The 22,499-nt window shown below is 41.2% G+C and overlaps 1 protein-coding gene across 2 annotated transcripts in view; it reads right to left on the reverse strand.

Moving 5' to 3' along the window:
- Window positions 1–22,499, reverse strand: part of SLC9A7 (solute carrier family 9 member A7) — a 155,863-nt gene that overhangs the window by 63,655 nt on the left and 69,709 nt on the right. For both annotated transcript variants that reach the window (XM_023634158.2, XM_023634157.2), the window contains exons 2-6: window positions 19,886–20,085; window positions 17,571–17,648; window positions 11,460–11,536; window positions 8,755–8,867; window positions 313–418 (exon numbers count right to left, since the gene is read on the reverse strand). In XM_023634158.2, the coding sequence (XP_023489926.1) occupies window positions 313–418; window positions 8,755–8,867; window positions 11,460–11,536; window positions 17,571–17,648; window positions 19,886–20,085 (574 nt within the window). The remainder of the gene's footprint in view (window positions 1–312; window positions 419–8,754; window positions 8,868–11,459; window positions 11,537–17,570; window positions 17,649–19,885; window positions 20,086–22,499) is intronic.

Consider the following 22,499-nt stretch of genomic DNA (forward strand, 5'->3'; position numbering starts at 1 on the left):
AAAGAAGAGAGAGTTAAAAAGGACTGTGCTGTTTTACACCATGGTACCTAAAAATATCGACAACCACAGGTATCTACAGTCTGCCGAGCACTCTCCATGGTGTATTCATGCAATTTACTCTGAATCTGATATCAGCATTCAGATTGCCGCCAACTGGACAAAGCAGCATAACTTTACCAACAAAGTTGATAAACATCATTTAGAAAAACACCCGATTCAATACTTAACACTTTTAAGACAGGCCTCTGAATCTAGCCCAGAGCATTCAGGAAGCCAGAGTCTCTCTTCCCGGGGAGAAATATTGTTACTTACGAGGAGAGGACAATGGCAACAGCATCATTCAGGACGCTTTCTCCAAACAGAAGTGCATAAAGGTCCACATCTGCATGCAATTCATTAAATATCGCCAGTACAGTCACTAAAAAGTGGGCCAAAAACATATCAAATTAGTTTCAGTTTCTAACTTTAAGCCACTGATGACAAATTTATAGAGGCCAATCCTATCTTTGGCGGGATAGGGTGGTTTGGGAGACAGTAAGGGAGTCAAAGACGGGTTGTCTGTGTACGGCAGAAAGGAAAGTGGCAATCTTCCCAATGGGAATGAGGTGTGATATGATGCTTGATCCAATAACGCTGCCCCGAAACACTGCGCTTCCCACTGTAATCCCAACACACTTTGAAAATATCTCTACTACAGAACTTAAAAAAATAACCACATTCATGTGATTTGGCTCCATCGGTGAGTTGAAATCTCTTTGAAGGCAGACACCCTATTTTGTTGACCAGTGTGCTCCCAGAACCCAGCATAGGGTCTAGGCACAGAGAAGGCTTTAATAAAGGCTTGAGCAAAAAGGAAGGTCTTCGTTTATGACAGACTACATAATTATACTTCTTGTAGTCTTCACATTTCCTAGGCATTCGAAAATCAGCCATTCTCTAGATCAGCAGTTCTTAAACTTTTGGTCTCAGGACTCCTCTACACTCTTAAAAATTACTGAGGCCCCCAAAGAACTTTAGTTTTGTGGGCTATAGCTATCAATATTTACTGTATTAAATAAAACAGAAAAAAATTAAATATTTATTCATTTATAATTACTAATATACCCATTATACATTAACATATTTTTCATGAAAAATGACTACATTTTCCAGAACAAAAAAAATTAGTGAGAGGAGAGCCATTGGTTTCACATTTTTTCAAATCTTTTTAACATCTGGATTACTGGAAGACAGATGGTTCTCATATTTGTTTCTGCATTCAATCAACAGTCAATATCACAGGTTATGCAGCCTCTGGAAAACTCCACTCCACTGTACACTTGTGAAAGAATGAAAGTGAAAGAGACAAATAATGTATTACTATCATTATTAAATCAGTTTTGACCTTATGGACCCACTGAAAGGGTTTTGGAGTTTCTCAATTTCAGTTCTACTGACATTTTGGGCCAGATCATTCTTTATTGTGGTGGGCTGTCCTGCACACTTTAGGGCTATAGCAGCATCCCTGGCCTCTACCCACAAGATACCAGTAGCACTGCACACTGGCCCCCAAGACAAGAAAAATGTCTACAGACGTTGCCAAATGTCTCCTGGGGGGCAAAATCACACCTAGTTAAGAACTGCTGCTCTCGATACACACATGCAGGCAGGGTTCTCTCTCAACACTCACACCGAATCGCCTTCTACTCTGTTAATTTCCACCATAAGGACTTTAAAAACTAAAAACCCACTTCCCCAGCTTCCCTTGCAGTGAGTGCCAGCTCTTCTTGCTTGGAAGAGGCGGAGAGGCTGGACACAGTGCAGTCATCTTGCCTCCATGGGGCAACTAACGCGCGTCTGAAACCCCAGGGTTGTGCACTAGAAAAACCGAGTGCCTGGACACCTGCTCAGGACCATTAGTCAAGATAAACAGCTATTTGGTTAACCTAGTATTAGGCATTACTAACTGATACAAATAGAAAACCAAACCAAACAAATACTTAGCTTAGTGAGTTATTATAAGCCAACCACTCTTGTAACCATCATCCAGTTCAAGAAATGGAACTTTGCCAGCCCCCCTGGAAGTCCCTTCATATGTTCCATCCCAATCTTAAACCCCTTCCTTCACTCAAAAGTAACCACTAACGTCATTTTATAGTAATCATTTCTTTGCAGTTCCTTATAGTTTGATCATCCAATGCATATTCTCTGACACTATCATTTGGTTTTGCCCATTTTTAAAATTTATTTTAAAAAATATTTTATACCTCTCTTACTCCATGGGTTCCCCCTCCATTCCTTTCTGTTGGCTCTCTTCTCATAATGCCTATTGTTTGGTCCTCTCATTTCTGAATTTTCCAATCCTGATTATACAGTTCTTTCATAACTTCTATCATTTTCTTAATTTCCTTTAGCTTCTGCTGGAACAGTAATAAAGTTTCATTGGGACCCTATTTTTCTGATATGACTTTACTATTTGTAACTTTACTATTCATAGGGGTTACCCTCATTTTTCCTTACAATATGTTTGCATGAAGCTCAACTTCAATCCATTTCTGCTGCTCACATTAAGTGAGGTGGGTAGTGGGGAGAAGGCCCAGAACAGCTATCCCAGTTTCGTGGGTCTAGGGCTCCCCCTTCTGGTTTTACATTGAAGTATTAAAAATACGGCCTCTGGGTATAGCCACCTCCCCAATACTCTCTGAGATCCACTTCCTTTGGTCTCCTCCTCCATGTGTATCTGAGTTATCTTTCTCCTTTAATGCCCCATCACTCAGGGTCTGTGGTCCTAGCAGTTCATTTTTAGAGAGCGGCTCTGTCCTTCTAGAGAGATCTTTGCTGAGTATTTTCTGAGAGCCCTGAGGGCCCCGCTCACTCCAGCAGCCTCACACCCCCTCCAGTCTCCTGGCCCTCACCCATAAATTGAAGCCCATAAAGCCCCCGCTCCCAAGTTTTAACTGTTGTTATCTGAGGTGCCAACAAAGTTCTTTACTGCCAGTGGGGACCCCTCCTTTTGAGTGTGAACACTTGTGGGAAGTTTCTGGGCTCCCTGACAGTCAAAGTGATGAGCAGCCGCCTCTTCCCCGCTCCGCTTCCTCCCGCCCGGCTGCTGTTCCTCTCCAAAGTCGCAGTGCTGCCGGTTCGACTCCGCCAGTCGATATGTGGGCATTCACGGGGCTGCTCTATCGGCTAGTTGTGTCTCTGTGTCTTTTTCTTTTGCTGTCCTGCTTTCTCTGTTTCTGTTAGCGATTAAGGGAGATTGCAAAACTACACTGCTCTCATTATGCCTTCCTTTTCAAAAAGTTTAATTCATTTATTGAGAATAAGCAAAGAATAATTTGGATTTGAAAAATGTCAACTATATCATGAGGCTGCTCCAGATAATCACAAATTTAGGCCCTAAAATTACTACTCTGTGCATTCAGACACTAACCAGACATCAACGGGGGCAGTGCCAGCAGCTATGGTTCCTAAAGGACATGTCATCTTCATGACACAAAATCAACCGCTTTCCTCCACCCTTAAATACAGTTCATCAGGTCACACAACAGGAAAAATCTTCAGGATTAGGTTAAAAAAAAGTTCTTATTTTCTGGATTATTACATGAACAAGATTTGGGGCTCCTTAAAAGAACCTGTGATGTTTTTATGTGTCAACTTCACTGGGCCATGGGGTGCCCAGATATTTCATTAGACATTATTCTGGACGTAACTGTGAGGTTCTGGATGAGATTAGCACTTGAATCAGACTGAGTAAAGCAGACTGCTCTCCCTAACGTGGGTGGGTTCATCCAACCCACTGGAGGCCTGACCAGAACAAAAGGGCAGAGGAAGGCAGAATTCCCTCTCGGCCTGCCTGTCTTCGAGCTGGCAGTCAGTCTCCTCCCGCCTTTCGACCTGAACTGGAGCTACGCCACTGGCTTTCCTGGTTCTCAAGCCTTTGGACTACAGAGTTGGGGACTGCTCAGTGCTATGATCTCAGGCGCCAATTCCTTATAATCAATCAATCAATCTCTCTCTCTCTCTCCACACACACACACACACACCCCTCCTATTTGTTCTGTTTCTCTGAAGAACCCTAAATAATACATAACCTTTACTCTAGTAGTTTATCATTATATGACAAAAGAATTGTCTTGTTTTTAACCCAATGTTGAAGAAAAACTAACAACAATAATAAAAACAACAATAATTATAAGGACTCAACATGAAGCAGGCATTGCTAATCATTTTACAATCTCATTTAGTCCTCATAAAACTCTAGATGGGTAGCACTGTCATTCCCCCAATTTAGAGATGAGAAAACAGGCCCTGTATGATGGGCTGCTTTCTGCTGCAGTATCAAAATTCCTAAAATCTCAGAAGTTGAACCCAAGAGAAGTTTTATCTGTTACTCATGCAACACGTCCACTGCGGGTTGGCACAGGAGGCCTCTGTTCACTTCAGTCACTCAGGGACTCAAGACTAGTGGGGGCTAATCTCAACGAACAGAGCACAGGGCTGGCAGCCCAGGAGACCTGGGCACCAGGACTTTATCAGTCAGGGTCCTGGCAGGAAACAGATGGCACCCTCAAATTGAGCAATCTGAGGAGTGTTTAATAAAGGGTTATTTATAGAAGTGTGGGCAGAGCACAGGAAAACCACAAAGGAGAGGGCAGTACTTGCACTGGAAACAGGGAGCTTTTATACCATGCCAAGGCTCAGAGGGCCCACGGAAGGCGTGACAACCAGAACCAGGAGCTGTGTGCAGAGGGTTGCCTAACAGGAGCCGCGACCTTCAATCAAGGGACACAGTCAGCCCACAGGGACCCTCCATCTCCACCCTCCTTACAGTCTCCCGCTGGTGCTCCCCTGTGGACAAATCCAATGGGAAACCAGAGGCAATGGAATCTTTGAAATCTTCCATACAAGTCAGCCTCCTGGCACTGAGAGGAGGGTAGAGAAGAGTGACGAGTAAATCTGGAGGGACAAACAGAAGCCATCCAACTGGCTATGAGAACTTGGCACACAGCAAAGTCCGAAGATTTAGCGAAGTGAAGGTTTGAGCCACATGATTTTTGAAAGCCCTTCTGACTTTTAAACACTGTTTTCCTAAAATACTACAGCTATATAGTAAAAAAATAATGTACTGTTAATTCATTTATCCATGACAATAAAAGCTAGCTTGCATAATTAATATTAATAACAATTAACACAGCCTGAATTTGGCTGCTCTGAATTTCAGTTTCTCATTCTCCCTGCCTATCACCTTATAAAGCAGGGCAGGAACCCTGCCATGCCCCTCCTGAGCAGGCTTGTGCCTGACCAAGATGAGGAATACTGGTCCTGACAACCGGAAGATGATGAGGGGCTGGTGACAGGCTGGGTGAGTGGCTTCTAAAGGTGGGGAGTAAATAGACTGCTCCTTCCACAGCAGGACCCTTGAAATCAGAGAGCAGGGTCACAACAGCTGTTTCCGAATGGACATGAACTGAGAAATGACAATGAACTGACTGAAGACCACTGGCACAGGTATCTAAAAGTGGCAGGAAAAATAAAAGAATAGCAGATATAGGAAGAAGGAAAAGTCAAGAACCTGAATTTGCTCATTCAACTAACTATTCTCGAACACTGCATCTGTGTACTAAAGAGCACTTAGCCCTTGCAAACACTCAATACAAAGCGGCCAGTATTAGTATGTATGAATAGACTTGACTCGAGAGCTGTGGGAGCAAGTAGCTGAAGGAGTAAGGAAAGAATAACTAGGCAGGTGGCTGATTTGAACTGAGTTTCAAAGGGTAAGCAAAAGACTGACCAGCCTGGGTGACGCAACTAGAGAATTACTGTCTGACAACACACGTCACAGATTTTGAAACCTGTGAGTAGGTCTGATTGACTCAAGGGGTACAAAAGTGACAGAATTAACACGAGAAGAATCACTTCATGATGGTTCACAGGAAGGAACAGCACTCATTTTCTCCTGTAGCTGCCTAACAGCGCACCACAGGCTGCAAACTTACATGTTCTTCCCTGCTCCATCTAAAGTAACAGTCCACAAAGATGGCATATGGCACCCATGACACATAACCACAGAATGGAGAGGGCTCCTGGTCACAGAGCAGCCTACCCCACCTCCCACATATGGTGTCCCCTTCAACGGGAAGACCAAAGACTGGTGTCTTGAGCTAAGCATAGTATCATCAGGGACAAGGACACTTATTCTTCCCTATCAGTCAGCACCACTACATATCCCAATACCAGAACTCCTGTTTGATGCACCAGGCACAAGAAGTCTACTTGGTCTTACTCTGCACTTAAGTTTTTATCACTTTTATGGTCCAAGTTTTCAAACAGATTTTTAGGAAGTTGGTAAAACACTTTTAATTTACAAAGACATTCTACACTTCAGAAAGATTTCCATTAAAAAGCAGTGAAAGTTAATGTCCTGATATTTAATAAGTCTAAACTTTCAATTTTCTAGAACTTTCATTTATATAAAACCTTTACTGTGCCAATATTCACAGTTCAAATAAAAACGGTATACCATGGTAATGCCTTCCATTATTTTCTGCCACAGCACAGACACATTAAAGTGAAGTAAACAATTACGAAGATAATCTGGAAAAATAAGCCTTTCTATCCAACTAAATGATATAGCACTAACAGCTCAGAAAACAATATCAGTAATCTTTCTGTTACACTAACCTCCCCTAATGCTTGTTGGTGGTACTAGTAAGAAATTAGTAATAAAGTTATAGGCAAGTATAGTTACTAATATATTTTTGGAGAGACTAAACACCTTTCTTAGACTTATGAAGGATCTATTTCTCAAACAGACACACATTTGGAGACAGTCACAGACATCATAGTATTAAAACAATAAAGTTACTTTTCTGAGTGTTCTTTAGAAACATGCTTGAGTTAAGTGATGACTTGGTATTTATTTTTTAAAAACATGGGGAAAACAGAGAACTCTCTGCCTGAGTCAGATGTGCATAGAGACCAACATAACTAGCAGATGCTATGCTCAATGCTTAACATGCCTTATTTCATTTAATCTTCACAATAGCCCTAGGAAATAGGTACCATTGTTCCTGCTTCATAAATGAGGAAACTGACGAGGAGGAGACAAAGTGTGCCCAGGCCGCCTGGTCAGTGACTAACAAAGCTAGAACTCAAACCTCTGTCTGCAACTCCACATCCCACATTCTTTTCCCAAACCAGGCTCCTTCAAACAGTCAAGTCTTCAATATCAATTTACTTAGTGTTTGTAATAAAATATGGGGGTAAGAGAGGTCAATCATTTTTGGGACATCGAGATTTTTCAGAACCGCACAACTGTCTAGAGCTGTGCTACCCAATGTAGTAGCCACTAGCCACAGGTGGCTATTTAAATTTAAATAACTTAACATAAAATAAAATTTAAAATTCAGTTCCTCGGTCGCACTACCCCACATTTCAAGTGCTCAACAGCTATATGTGGCTAGTGGCTACCATGATGGACTGGGGAGATTATAGAACATTTCTATCATCACAGAAAGGTCTATGGGATAGCTCTGATCTAGAGGACCCCCAAGAGTCATGGTGAAGTTGGGGGGAATCTTAGTATCTTTAAGATCATTACTGCCCAGAATGTTGGAGGGCATCAGAGACCTTGAGAAGACCTTTCCATCTCCGCTATTAGGACGGGATCAGCTCTTTCCCCATGAATTCTTTCCCTAAGATGTACTCTTAATAGTTGACATTAGAGGAAGGAACAGCTGTAACTAGTTTATGTGAATTGATTTAATTATAGGTCTCAACTTGGAGAGAAGAGCTTTTTTGTTTGTTTTTGAGCTGCAGGGGAGGAGGGGCATATAATAATTCCACTTTTAAGAACTGGTTCAACTAACACTTGAAAAATACAAGGTAAGAGATTCATGAATAGGAACCATGTCACAGTGCGCAGTTATACAGGAACATTGCACAAAAGGAGATTACAAATTAAATTACATTCACTACAGGTACCAGTGTGCATTTCCACTAAGAAAAGGTATTATTTTAAACCAAATGATATGTTTCCTACAAGAAGTCAAAAGAACAACACTGAGTAAGAAGACAGTCTAAGTATAAAAATTATAACCAAATTAGACATTCCAAAATGAAAGACAAAGGGAAATACAAGTGGAAGCAACCCAAGTATCCACAGGTAGATGGATGGAGAAACAAAATGTGGCATATTCATAGAATGGAATACTATTCAGACTTAAAAATGAAGGAAATTCTGACACATGCTACAACATGGATGGACCTTGAGGACATTAGGCTACGTGAAATAAGTCAGTCACAAAAAGACAAATACTGTATGATTCCACTTATGAGGTATCCACGGTAGTGAAATTCAAGAAACAGAAAGTAGAATGGTGGTTTCCAGAGACCGAGGGGAGGGAAAAATGGGGAGTTACTGTCTAATGGGTATAGAGTTTCAGCTTTGAGCGATGAAAAAGTTCTGAAGGTCGGTTGCACAACAATGTGAATGTACTTAACACTGCTGAAGTGTACACTTAAAAATGGTTAAGATGGTAAATTTTATGTTATGCGTTTTTACCACAATAAACAATAATAATTGTAAAAGGGAAACGTATGCCCTTTTGAGAAAGGTTCTCTAAGTTTGTTAGGCCACTTACTGGTCTCTTCCTCCACGATCCCATCTTAACACTACAGTCTCCCTATCGCAACAAAAGTTAGTGATGGCTCTGAACTTTGTAAGACTTGAATAATGGAATGTCATGATGGTAAAGTCAGATATGCAAATACCTGGGTCAGTAGCAGAGATAATTGCTCCAAAAAAGAGACAATCTGTGTAGTAAAATTTATCTGAGAGCTGCCCCACAATCTTCATGAGCTTCACCACACCATACATGAGATTTCTGCAAGAAGGCAAGGCAAACTATGTGAGAAGGAGGAAGGAAAAGAACCCTCTTAATCAAGCAACAGAGCACACGTGCAGGCAGAGCGGTACTGGAACACTGTAGTGCAGGGGAGTTTTGTGCAAACACCAGGCAGCTGCTGTGGGTAGACACTTACCAGGAACATGTGCAAATACGTCTTTGGCACCAAGTGATAGTTTGCAGTTAATGTCATCTTGTTGAAACATCTAAGCATTCCATTTTTAAAAGTTCTGCTTACTTACAACTATTAAGTATGGTCTTCAATTGGCAACAATTAGTTAAGGCATCTTAAATGACTGGGTAATAGAGAAGAAAAGAAGAGAAAGAACCCTGCATCACGTGTCATAAATTGTGACAAAAGTCACAGGATTCTAAGATAGTACTTTAAAGTCATGGAAATGAGCGGACTGGATGAAGCTGAAGAGAAAAAAAAATGAGTTGGTCACAAAGATCCGAGGGATCGACCTTCTCTGCCAAGAATTATTTCAAAGAAGGTAAAAGAGGCAAAACTCTCTACACATCCTATTATAATATCAGTGTACCCGTCACCGTATCTTGCCTCACACGCTGCATGGGTCAGGCAGGCCATCATAGCCCTCTTTCTGCTGTGCAGAATGTGACATGGCCCAAGAGGGACCACCAAGCTAAATATTTCAACTGGGCCAGGGCACATTTCCTACAGGACAGCTTACATATTGGGTGAGGAGTGTTAAAAGGCCTAGTACCTGTTACTAAGGGGGTGTGTGTGTGTGTGTGAGTGTGAGAGTGTGTGTGTGTGTGTGTGTGTGTGTGTGGTGGCGGCAGCAGCTGTAGGCGTTAGAGGAGCAAAAATAACCACAGAATAGAGAAATTAAGAAAACAATCCCATTTACAATTGCATCAAAAGAATAAAATACTTAGGAATAAATTTAACAAAAAAATAATAATCACAGAATAAACTCACTGTACGCTACAACCAAGACTCTAATAATATAATAATAAGATTCTTGATGGTAAGGACCATGTCACTGTTCACCTTTGTATCCTGGGCGCCTAGAACAGTAGATTGACTATGTTAGTAACTCAAGAACTATGTGCAGAATTGAACCCTTTCGAGAATAAAGAGCTATAACTTAATGCTTGCCTACTGTGCACCAGGCACTGTTCCAGACTCTTCAACAGTTCTATTTCAATTCACAGTAGCACTATGCTACCAATTTGATTTGCCCTTTGCTGCTTATCAAAGGCTTCTTTCATCTTTGATATATTTCCTGAAACGAGACCTTCCTCTCCACTTCCTTCTACCACAAGCTGAGACCCGGGCAGTCGACTTCTCCCTGGCAGCCTTTTCCCCAGCTTGCCTCCCATCGTCACCAGTGCCAGTTATCTAACTTGTCACTCTTCAATGGCTTGTCTCTTAAAGGACAAAGTCTAAGCTCCTCCTTTTTTGGTGGCATAAAAGGCCCCTGCCTTTATCTCTAGCTTTCCAGCTAATTTTTTTAACTGAAGTCCATACTTCACTCAGATTTCCTTAATTTTTTATCTAATGCCCGTTTTCCTGTTCCAGGGTCTCATCCAGGGTAAAATTACATTTAGCTGTCATGTCTCTTTAGTCTCCTCTTGGCTATGACAGTTTCTCAGACTGCTTGTTTTTGATGTCCTTGGCAGTTTTGAGGAGTACTGGTCAGGTATTTTGTGGAATGTCCCTCAACTGGAACTTGCCTGATTTTTTTCTCATGATTAACCTGAGGCAACATGTTTTTGGGAGGAAGACATAAAGGTAAAGTGCCATTCGCATCACAAATATCACAGGTTCGGAGTATCAACACGATTTACCACTAGTGGTGTTAATCTGGATCACGTGGCTGAGGCAGCGTTTGTCAGGTTTCTCCACTGTAAGGCTACTCTGTTTTCCCCCTGTGCACGCCGTACTCTTTGGAAGGAAGTCACTATGCACAGCCCACAATCAAAGTGCTAAGCTCCATCTCCTTGAGGGGGAGTATATCTATACAAATTATTTGGAAATCTGCACAGGAGATGTGTCACTTTTCTCCCCATTTATTTATGCATACAATCAATTTAAATAGCCACCTAGCTAATAGCTACCATACTGGACAATGTAGCTCTAGATTTTAACTGCCATCATCACAAATATCAAAATACTGGACTCTGGTGGCTGCCAGGAGTTGGGGGGTGGGGGAAAGGGGAAGATAGTGCTCAAAGGGCGCAAACTTCCAGTTGTAAGATGAACAAGTTCTAGAGATCTAAGGTACAGCACAGTGATTCTAGCCAATGATACTGGATCATATACTTGACTGTTGCCTAGAGAGAAGACCCTAAATGTTCTCACCACAACAAACACGTGGTCATTATGTGACGGGATGGAGGCGGCAGCTGATACTATGGTGGTGATCATTTTGCAATTTATAAATGTATCAAATCAACACATTGTGCACCCTAAACTTACACAATGGTATATGTCAATTATCTCTAAATAAAGCTGAGGAAAAAATACTGGACCCTGTGAACCCATGTGGATCTCATTTCTTTGGAAAGTGTGTTAATTTGGTTATATGACAAAGAGTCACTTACCCGATAATGAAGCAAGAAACAGCAGTCCCCAAGAAGGCATAGGCCAGAATAGACCCAAGATTTCTGAAAAAGTGTCTCTGAATAAAACAAAAAAGCAGGAATCACATTGTGATCTTTGCCAGTGAGCATTAGAAACACGTTAAAATTCTCTACAAAGTGAGACTTACTGCTCCCATTACGTCAAGTAATAGCTGAAATTCCTCCTGAATAATACTATTTAGCCTTGAACATCATGGTTTTAAAATTCCTTAGTCCCGCCAATCACTGAGCGAGCAAGCAGGGGCTTAGCAAATTTCAGAGAAAACTACTCCAGCTGATTATATTAAATTACGTTAAGAGTGTGTGTGTGTGCACACACATGGGCAAGTAGACCAATCATTTTCATAGATTTATTTATTTCACTCTAGTGATTCAGCTAGTCACTTCCAGATCTGGTGGTGCTTGAGAAGATCACTAAAGATATAAGTTTGCAACTAATAAAGTATGAAAGTGTTATCTAAGGAGCTTTCCGCTTAATTCAGTATCAGAAAACAGAGTGTCCTAAGTATCTGCTCATGGGATCTGACGTGTCTCCTGACATTCACCTCGATTAATCTTTGGAGCCTGGGAGGGACAATAGAGATAGATGTGGGGAAACAAGAAACAGGTGGTTCTACTTAAGATGGGCACGTTTATAAGTTTATATGTATGTTTATAAGTTTATGTATATGTATATAAGTTGATACATTTATACCAATATAAGAGCTAACAACTATTCAGAAAGAGGTGGCAAAACCGCAGCCCTCTCACTGTTTCTGTATATTCACTGGTTACCTTAAAAAACACACACACACAAGGATTTACCTCTCCTAAGTCGTTAGGTCTGTGGGTATTCTGATGGGGAAAATTCCTATTCTTGGGACCCTGAGCCATGGTTCTTATACTCCTCAAGGCATAAACTGTTCTCATTGGACAATCAGAACTACTTAACAAAAATAGACAAGTAAAATCCCCAAAACACCCTAATTAAACAGGGGCCAGAAACATCTTATCTAAAAAATTAAAAAGGCAGGAGAGCCCAGTGTGCCAGCTGAGCAACATCAGGGAAAGACAGGGCACAGGAAAAAGAACTCTGCCCGGATCAAGCAGCCATCATGAAGTGTAACCAGACAAAGGGCTGCGGGCGTCCTCTGGCCTGCATTCCAGACAGAGGATCAGAGGCCTAGGCTTCGGCCTTCCCCAGTGCTTGCCCCTCTCTGAGGCTGTGAAGAAGGTGTCAAGGAATGCCTAGTGACCCAAAGCCACGTGCTCAGAAGAGAATCTTTCAAGGGCTTGTCACACCGTCAGTCACCAAATCCGGGTGCTGCTACCTGTACACACTACGGACACATTATGTTTACCTCTTAAATCAGTCATTGTTCTCAGCCTTTTTTTAAAGCTAATGCATTTATACACCAATGTTTTGAAAAAATAGATTAAAAAAAATCAACAACTGTGGGCCTACCTGCCTTTAAAAGCTCCATCAAGGGCTTAAAACCTGGAGGGCTAGGAGTGCATCAAGGACGAGACATGAGCCCAGTGAACCTCATGGGAAGTAGCCAGGAACAAATTTTAATCCCAGATGAGCTTTCCCTTTCTGCTCAGCTTTCTTTTGGGTGACCATCCCTCTGGTTAGTTTGAATACATTGAATATGAAGTAAATTCACATTCATGACATTAGCCAAAGCAAAAGAATTGGAATGTAAATCTTCCACTAAAAGCACACTCACAATATATTCTAAAATGACACAGACACACACACACACAATTACCCATCCCCATTCATATCTGCTGATATGAACTGCAATTTTACAGCACCTTGAAAAGGTATAACATGCCACTTATTTGTGTATTACACTTCATATACTTAACCGTATATTTCGTAGTTTACAAAGTATTTTCACATATATTAGCCCATCCAATTCTCACAACAACCCCATCATGAAGGTGTTATTTGGACCACTTCACACGAGAGAGATCTAAAGCTCAAAGGTGTGATGCGAGCTGCCCAAAATCACATGCCCACCAAAGCGCAGCTCCAGAGCTGGAAAGCAGGTCTTCTGACCCCAGGGCATTGCCCTCCCACTGCACAAGCTGCCCTTCTTGACTCCCATCACATTCTTTTAGGGAAGAAAGTACAGGACCCTCTAGTCCTAGTACTAGATTCTGGTGGAATTCTATATCTTTTGTCCTCTTCCTACTCGGCCATGACGGTTCACAGTCATGTTTGGTTCACGTGGCCATGTCTGGTTCAGAGTCTCCCTTACTTTTCCCTCTCTATTACAGAATGGCAAAAAGAGACAAAAGAAGATGACGTGCCCTGGTAAAAGCTTCAAGAATATAATCCTAAAACAGATTAGGATGAGAAGGTTCGCTTTGAATGAAAATCCACCCGACATTCCAATTCCTAGCTGGACCACTTTAAGTCTGACATTCCCACTCCTTCTCCCATTCCCCACTGACAAATGTTAACATGTTAGAGTGCGTATGTGTGGTGTCTGTGTGTGTTTGGTGGAGGAAGTTCACCAAAAATGAAGGTTTCTGTAAGTCAATTCTTCCCCTATTAACGCCCTGTAAGCAAACTGTGAGTGGCAGCACAAAATCAAAGCTAATTCCAATATTTTTTCCAAGTTAGAAAAAACAGGCCCATGTATGCATGACAACTATATGTGCACAGGTCAAAGGGTCTGAATATACATATATCTATATCTGTTTACATACCTGCAATTAAATGGGGAAACATTTAGTACACATTTAATTGACAACAGATTTAATCAATGACGACAACCATTTAACAACCAACTACTTAAGTGCCTTTATAAGGACTAATTAAATAGGAGAGAGACTAAATTAATAGCTGATAACCTGAAAGACTAGCATTTCTAAAACAACTTAAATTGGTAACTGGTAAAGCCAGTTATTTGTTTTTCTTCTGACAAAATGAGGCTGAAAAGAGAAGTCTCTACAAAAACTAAAGTGTTTTTCAGCCATTAGAGTGGCTTTCACAACCAATAATTTGGTTCATTTTAAAACAACTATGACCTTGATTATATATTAAAATTTGTTATTTAAAAAATCAAACTATTCATCACTCATTTGATCTGAAGAGGAGTTCCCAAGTCCTCCATTTAGGTAAAGAATAACATTACATACCCATAAAACCATCTCCTGTTTTGTGTCAACTAACATACAGATTCAGGTGACTTTGGCAACCCCACACATTAGTCAGAAGAAGGATACATTTTTGTATGGAAAACCAAAATCCAGAGGGAGCGTAGCACAGAGGACACTCTGCACGTCTGTGAGTGCGTAAATGCGTGTGCAGAAACACAGCCTCCTGCTTTCAAGCATCCATCCTGAAGAGGGAACCTATGTTCCACCCCTCTTCCCCCAACGGTGAGGCAGTAAGGAGGGGTCATTTGATCTCTGAAGGGGGAGATTGGCTTGACGCTGACTTGTAGTCTTAACTCTCCTGTGCAATGTGGGGGATTACTCTTGCTCCTCTAGCTTCAAGGCTGTGAGCAAAAGAGGCAGCCTTTGGCAGGCCCAGCAATTTCTAGGATCTCTCCCTTTCAGCCTCCCTACTGTGGCTGTGAGCGACCTGGTAGCTAAAGGGCATCTGTCTTCAATTCATGAGGCAGGTAGTAAGGAGTCTCACTGCTAAAGGCTAAGCTACATCATCCAACATGCATTACCATGGCCTTCGCGTGATAAATCACTCACTCAATTGCCAGTTAGCTCTGTGTATGTTTATCAGTGAGTTGGAACTCTGGGGGAGAAGGGATTTGAGCTAATCTCCTTCCACTCTCGCATTCTTACATTATTTCTAATCATCACAGAAACTGTATGTAAAAACAGAAATAAAGAATTGGAAGGGCCAGCCCCATGGCTGAGTGGTTAGGTTCACACGCTCTGCTTCAGCAGCCCAGGGTTTCCCCAGTTCAGATCCTGGGTGCAGACATGGCACTGCTCATCAAGCCATGCTGAGGTGGCGTCCCACATGCCACAACTAGAAGGACCCAGAACTAAAACACACAACTATGTACTGGGGAGCTTTGGGGAGAAGAAGGAAAAATTTAAAAATAAATAAATAAATAAATAATTTTTTAAAAAAAGAATTGGGGCTGGCTCAGTGGTGTAGTGGTTAAGTTCATACACTCTACTTCAGCAGCCGAGGATTTGCAGGTTCGGATCCCGGGTGCAGACCTATGCGCTGCTTGTCAAGCCATGCTGTGGCGACATCCCACATACAAAAATTAGAGCAAGATGGGCACAGATGTTAGCTCAGGGTTAATCTTCCTCACCAAGAAAAAAAAAGAATATATGTGAAGTTCCTAATACATATCAGATGCTCCATAAACTATATTTAGGTTAGCTGGAAACAGTTTAAGAACCATCTGAAAACTGCAGAGTTGCTTTGACAGAAGAACCAGTCTGATGAGCAGGCATGCCTCTCATAAAATGAGTTTGGAAGTGTTCCCTCCTCTGTGTTCTCAAAGAGTTTGTGTAGGACTTGTATTATTTCTTAAATGCTAGATAGAATTCACTAGTGAAGCAATATGGGCTTGTGGGGTTTTTAATTATGAACTAAATTTCTTTAATTAATATAGGGCTGTTCAAGTTTTCTACCTCTTCTCAGGTCAGTTTTTGTAATTTGTATCTTTCAAGGAATTTGTCCATTTTTCCTGAGTTGTCAAATTTATTGACACAAAGTTGTTCATAATATCCCCTTCTTGTCCTTTTAATGTCTGAAGGGTCAATAGTCATGTCCCCTCTTTCGTTCCTGATACAGGTAATTTATTTCCTTCCTCTTTTTTTTCTTGATTGATCTATCTAGAGGTCTATCAGTTTGGAAACGTCCTCTAGTTCCTAAGAATGTTGTTGAGTTTTATTGGCAGCCAAGATCTCTCTTCTCTAGGCTCAATGAAAAGGTCTCTTCTAGGCCCCGTTCAGAAAGAGAGCTGAAACAAGCTCCTTGGCTGTTAGCTAAGGGAAGCCTTTTTGGAGGCTAAATTTCCACAGAATATTCCTACAGTGGGAAAGGGAGGGAGCTACTTGCACTGTTTGTAAAAGTATTTGGAATTTTAAATAAACTAGGGGCTTGGGCCCACCCTGGCTGCCAAGCATAATGACTCTCAATAATAAGAATAGATTTTTTTAAACTTTTTATTTTAGAGTAATTATAGATTCACAGAAGTTGCAAACATAGTACAGAGAGGTCTTTTGTATCTTCATTCATTTTCCTCCACTGGTTACATCTTATGTAACTGTAGCATAATATCAAAACCAGGAAACTGACATTGGCACAAAGTGTTTGTGTAGTTCTATGTCATTTTACATGTGTAGTTTCATGTAACCACAACCACCACCACCATCATCAAAATACAGAATCGTTCCATCGCCACGAAGACTTCCCTCATGCTATCCCTTTATAGTCACACTCACTTCCCTCCCACTCACCATCCCTAACCCCTGGCAACCACTAATCTGTTCTCCATCTCTATAATTTTGTCATTTCTAGAATGCTATATAAATGAAATCACACAGTTGGTGACCTTTTGAGATTGGGTTTTTTCACTCAGCATAATGTCTTTGAGATCCATCCAGGTCGCTGTGTGTATCAATAGTTTGTCCCATTTTATTGCTGAGTAGTATTCCACGGTATGGACGTTTGTTTAACCATTCACCTACCGTAGGGCATTTTGGTTGTTTCCAATTTGGGGCTATTACAAATAAAGTTGCTATGAACGATCACGTACAGGTTTTTACGGGAACATAAGTTTTGATTTCTCTGGAATAAATCTTCAGGAATATAACTGCTGGGTCATATGGTAATTGCAACTTTAGTTTTATAAGAAACTGCAAAACTGTTCTCCAGAGTGGCTGTACCATTTTACATTCCCACTAGCAATGTATGAGAGCTGCAGATTTTAAAACAGAAATGAATCACTGATGATGAGTCAACTATAATCTCTGAGTGGGTGAAGATCACAGTAATAAGCAATCTGCCAAAAGGAAAAAACTAGAAAATTATGTACGTAAATTAACATAGAGATTCCCATGCTTTAAGAAATACCAGCAAAAACCTCTTACCTTCTTTAAACTGTATCCAGCATGGAAAATAATTGGAGGCAGCAGAATGTTGAAAAAGACCTCTGGATCAAATGTTACCTAAAAGTTTAAAAAGAAAAAAGCCAATTATTATTTTAATACCAATTGTGCCATAGTATTTGCTTAATATCTTAAGCCATTGTCTAAAGTTTGAATATTTAAAGCAAGTAACATAAATGTGAAAAATCATGGACTCAACACAGGAGAGAAACCGCAGTTCCCCAGTGGACTGGCATCTTCTCCACACAGCACTTCTGACTTCTGCTCTTGGTACGTTCTTTAATTCATATGAAGACCACAGAAATCTTCTGGTCAATGTTTTTAAACAAGAAATAAAAACATCCTGATTTTTATCAAACCTTTATAAAGGCTTAACTGCAATAAAAGATGCAGTCATGATTCTTTATTAATTTTCTGGGTCCTCCCACAGAATCATTTATAGACATAATTCTATCGAATTCAAGTCTCTTTTGAGGGACCAGCCTTATATGGCCCGTGATGCAGCCTAGATCAAAGTCTGCATGCAGCTAGCGGCTTCCTGAACATCAGCTTAAATTCATCAGCTCAAGAGGACTGAAATTACCTGTAGGTTTTACAGAGAAATCACTCTGAAACTATCAGACAGCAAAGTCTTATCACATCCAGAAAAGAATTAAGCATTCTATAAACCTCCTAAACTTTGTAAAGGATCTGTTCACGATGATAGACTAATTGCCTTTTATTTCAAATTAATTATTTTCAATCTTCATCCTAATTATTAAAAGTAAAGTTAGCATTTCTCTTTAGAAACTGTAAATGTTAATCGGTCTAATTAAAAGTAGAATGGTTCTCTCAAATTATGTTTTATTCTATCTTCTTGCTGAAGATAAGAGTAGTCTGAAAAGCAGGGAATGTCAGAATGAGAAGGGGCCTTGGGCAATATCTACCCAGTATGAGGACACTGGGGTCAAAGAAGGTGGGACCTGCTGGAAGTCACCAAACCCAGTAATGTAGGAACCAGCACAAGAGTTTCCTGACACCCATTCCAATACTCTTTGCATCAACCAAGCTGCCTCAACATGCCTCTTCTCCCCTCAGCTAACAATAATCATCTCAACCTTGTTTGTTCTCCCACCTTTGCTTTGTGTGGCAAAAGCTTAAACAGAGGGGATTTGAATAAACATTTTTCCAAAGATAACAGAGCAAAAGTCAGCTTTATCTTCTATTATGATCTAAAAGATGGAAATGGGTTGGAATTTTTTCCCTTTTTCCTCTATCCTATCTAGTATGAAGGACTCAAGCTGCCATTTCAAAACAGCCATTAGTGTGGTATTTACATTGGGCATCTTTCTCAGTTACATTTAATTTCACACAAGTTTATGGAAATCTCATGCATTGTTATGAAGGGTTGAGAGCAAAGAGCTCACTAGGACTGCCACTAGGGACACAGAGAAGATGGGCATGTTTAAGGCTCTGGGTGGAGAATAGTTTTCTTTAAGGATTAGGGTAGATCCTAAGAACAATTATAATTTGATTTTTGGAGCACAGGCTACATTCTGCCTTTGACTGTAAGCCTTCACACACATTAGCCTTAGTCTATGTTAAAGAGAGCTCCCCGCAACCTGGATCCCCCTGACCTTAGACAGACGGCTTCCTGCTGATAAGCTGAGTCTTTAAGATAACAGAACGTATGAGGATAATTGCAGATCTCTTGCTTATCCTGGAAATCGCCTTAGTGAGGAGATTACATAATCTCTTTTCCTGTGGAACATTTTACAATCCCCAACATCAAATAAAAAACAATGTTTGGACTCAAATTCTAAGACAACAAGACATTCTTCCTCCAAAGATTCATTAAGCCTTTGGCGTCAATCACCAGTGAGAGTGGGCACTCAATAAGTATTTGTAGAATATGGCAAAAGAACCATGAAGAACTAAGAATTATACTTTTGAACACTGAATAAATAAACTAAAAGGGAAACCAATCTTAAGAAAGAAACAACCTCATTGCTAAACCCTAGCAAGAGACATAGTAAAGAAGAGATGGGTGCTGGAGACACGAGCTGAGCGAGGATGTACAACCCACTGCACAATCAATGGCCCACGTCAGCTACTGATCCTAACAAAGCTAAAAGGCTCAAGTCCAAATCCGGTTCCTCCTTCTCCTCATCATAGCCCAAAAGCTTCCTAGCAATAGAGAGCCAGGAATGCTACCGATGCTCCAGGAGTTTGAAAGGATTTCTCTCCACAAGGTCAAGATGAAGTCAGAAAACCAAACACTGTGTCAGGACAACAATGGCTGAGCGTCCCCAGCTCACCTTCCTCAGCATGTCATTCTGCTCTACACTGTTGATCTTGCCAGGGCTGATTTCTCCTTTCAGGGTGTATTCGAAGAACTTCCCACTGACATTCACTAATAAGGTGCTGAAGGCCCTGTCTTCCTGAGTGCAGCTGAGTGACTTGTCATGGCCGCTGGTGGCAGGGGTGCCGTACCTCAGGATCACCCCGACGATGAGCCCTGAAACAAAGTAGAAGAAAACATCAGTCCTGCGGAATGACAGAGAGAGCATGGAAAATAATGGCACGGTCGATTTGCAACAACTAAGAAACTCAGAAGTCATCTTAGAGACCAGGAATAGGGTGGAGCACCTGCACAGTCCTTCAGAAGGGTCAAGCATCTGTCTATTCAGCCATCGGTAGGACACTACCTTTCGTGGTTATTCCAGTACTCTGACTACTTCTAACAACTCATCGTGTCTCATTCCTCAGGCTTTTGGTGGAGGAAGATGAGGTGGTAGACAGCAAAGTTTTTTCTGCCAAGGACAGCACAGCACAAAGCAGAACCACTGAACTCTGATTTGCACCAGCAGTAGCCTTCAGGCCACTTCTGCTGCCACCTGCCAGCAAGGACCAGGCCACAGGAATTTCTAGTTGCTACAAATACAACTTGATTTGCCACACATCAGAGGAGGGGGGCGGGAGAAATGCTTTTACTTAGGTCATTTCAAGTACTTGGTATCATGGAGAAAATAATTACACCCCTTGGGGAGCTAACACCACAGTGCAAAATGATTCAGGGACTATAGGCTGGCTTCTCGGGGCTGTGGCTATGACACAGCTAAGATAATTAGCAGCAAGTCGTTAAGTCTCATTCCATTCTTAGTAGGGTTTTCCTATTAGGAAAAAACCCAGCAAAATCGTGTATAAGCATTGAACAAGACGTGTTGCTCCCCTGGACCTGACCATGAGTCACACATGCCCAAGTAAAAGCGAGGGAAGTGTGGAAAAAAACACCATAACTACCAGACACTTTCTACAAAGCTCTCATAGGAGGAAAACTTCAGACTTTTCTCTATATTCAGTTCTTTGCTGGCAATATTAAAACAGAGAATGGTAAAATGCTCCTCCATCTTATTTTGCCATTAATGGAGAAAGTTACGTGAGAAAAACAATGTTTACTATATTCTATGTACAATGTTCTTCAAAGTCTCTTATCATTAAGACATATGAGAACTCACAAGATATTGCTGAACAAATAATATATAAAATCTAGAAAACATAGTTAAGTCAAACTCTGTGTCTATTGCTTTATTATTATTATTAAAGACTTGTATTAACAGAACCTTGCAGTTCATTAACTTTTGTGAAAAAAATCAAGTTACAAATTTTACTAAAAATTAAAAATGAGGTTCTTAATAATCTCAAATTGATCAGATATGAAACAACTTTAAAACTTTTAGAGGTATATGATAAAAAACAGACATTTTAAAAGAAAAACATGGGGGCCGGCCCGGTGGTGCAGTGGTTAAGTTCGCATGTTCCGCTTCGGCTGCCCAGGGTTCGCCAGTTCGGATCCCGGGTGCAGACATGGTACTGCTTGGCAAACCATGCTGTGGTAGGCGTCCCACATAGAAAGTAGAGGAAGATGGGCAAGGATGTTAGCTCAGGGCCAGTCTTCCTCAGCAAAAAGAGGAGGATTGGCAGCAGTTAGCTCAGGACTAATCTTCCTCAAAAATAAATGAATGAATGAATGAATGAAAACCATGTTGGTCATTACCAAAAGAAGATGATGTCTGTAGGGAAAAATAATAAAAATCCCATAACGCAGATAGTTCTAGTTATCTGGGCAATGGGCAAAAAGCAAACACTTAAGGTCTTTAGCACCAATCCTCTGTTCAGGTCTGACTTCTGAAATTTCATGCTCATTTCTTCTTGGTGGGTGACTAACCTGGATGATGGTAGAGATGGTAAGCCAGCACTTAGCCTCTCTCTGCTCAGCCTTGGAGCAGACTTCCCAGCTGTGGTCTCTCTACCATGTTAGGGTTGTGTCACCAACTAACTGCCCCAAGGAACTCAAGGGTGGGTTCGGAAGTATTTAACTATTTAAGAGATGCAATCACCAAACACTCTGAACCAGACCAAGCCCCACCACAAGAGCAAAGCCTATGACCTTTGCCTCATTTTTAATGCTATCATCTCCTCTCTGGGAGGAGCTGAGGCCTTATTAGCATAACCTACAGTGTAAGTGGAAGCATGTTTTTCAACTGAGCCTGAGTAAATACCCTCCTCTCTCTTTCGAATATTCATTCCCAGTCCAAAATAAAAGGCCCCTGCTTTCTCATGTTTGGGGACAGCTACAACTTTGGAAATGATTCCGTGTGGCCTCCTGTCCACTACAAATTAGTTCTACTTTGTGTGACAACTACTTCTGGTCAAGAGTCTGATTTTAACTCTGCCAGGAGGTGAACCCACTTGGTTCGGTAACAGTTGAGGGTTTTCTGGATGTGTTGGTAAGTAAAGTTGTAGGGGTACCCACATTGAGGTGGATGCTGACCTTGGGTCTCTTCTCCTTGACTTTCCTGCTCCTCTTCATTGCCACCCTAGGTGAGGAGGGGGCCTAGAGAATTGTGGTCTATAATCCCAAGAGATAAT

The sequence above is a fragment of the Equus caballus genome, chromosome X (assembly GCF_041296265.1).
Source record: "Equus caballus isolate H_3958 breed thoroughbred chromosome X, TB-T2T, whole genome shotgun sequence".
Lineage (NCBI taxonomy): Eukaryota > Metazoa > Chordata > Mammalia > Perissodactyla > Equidae > Equus > Equus caballus.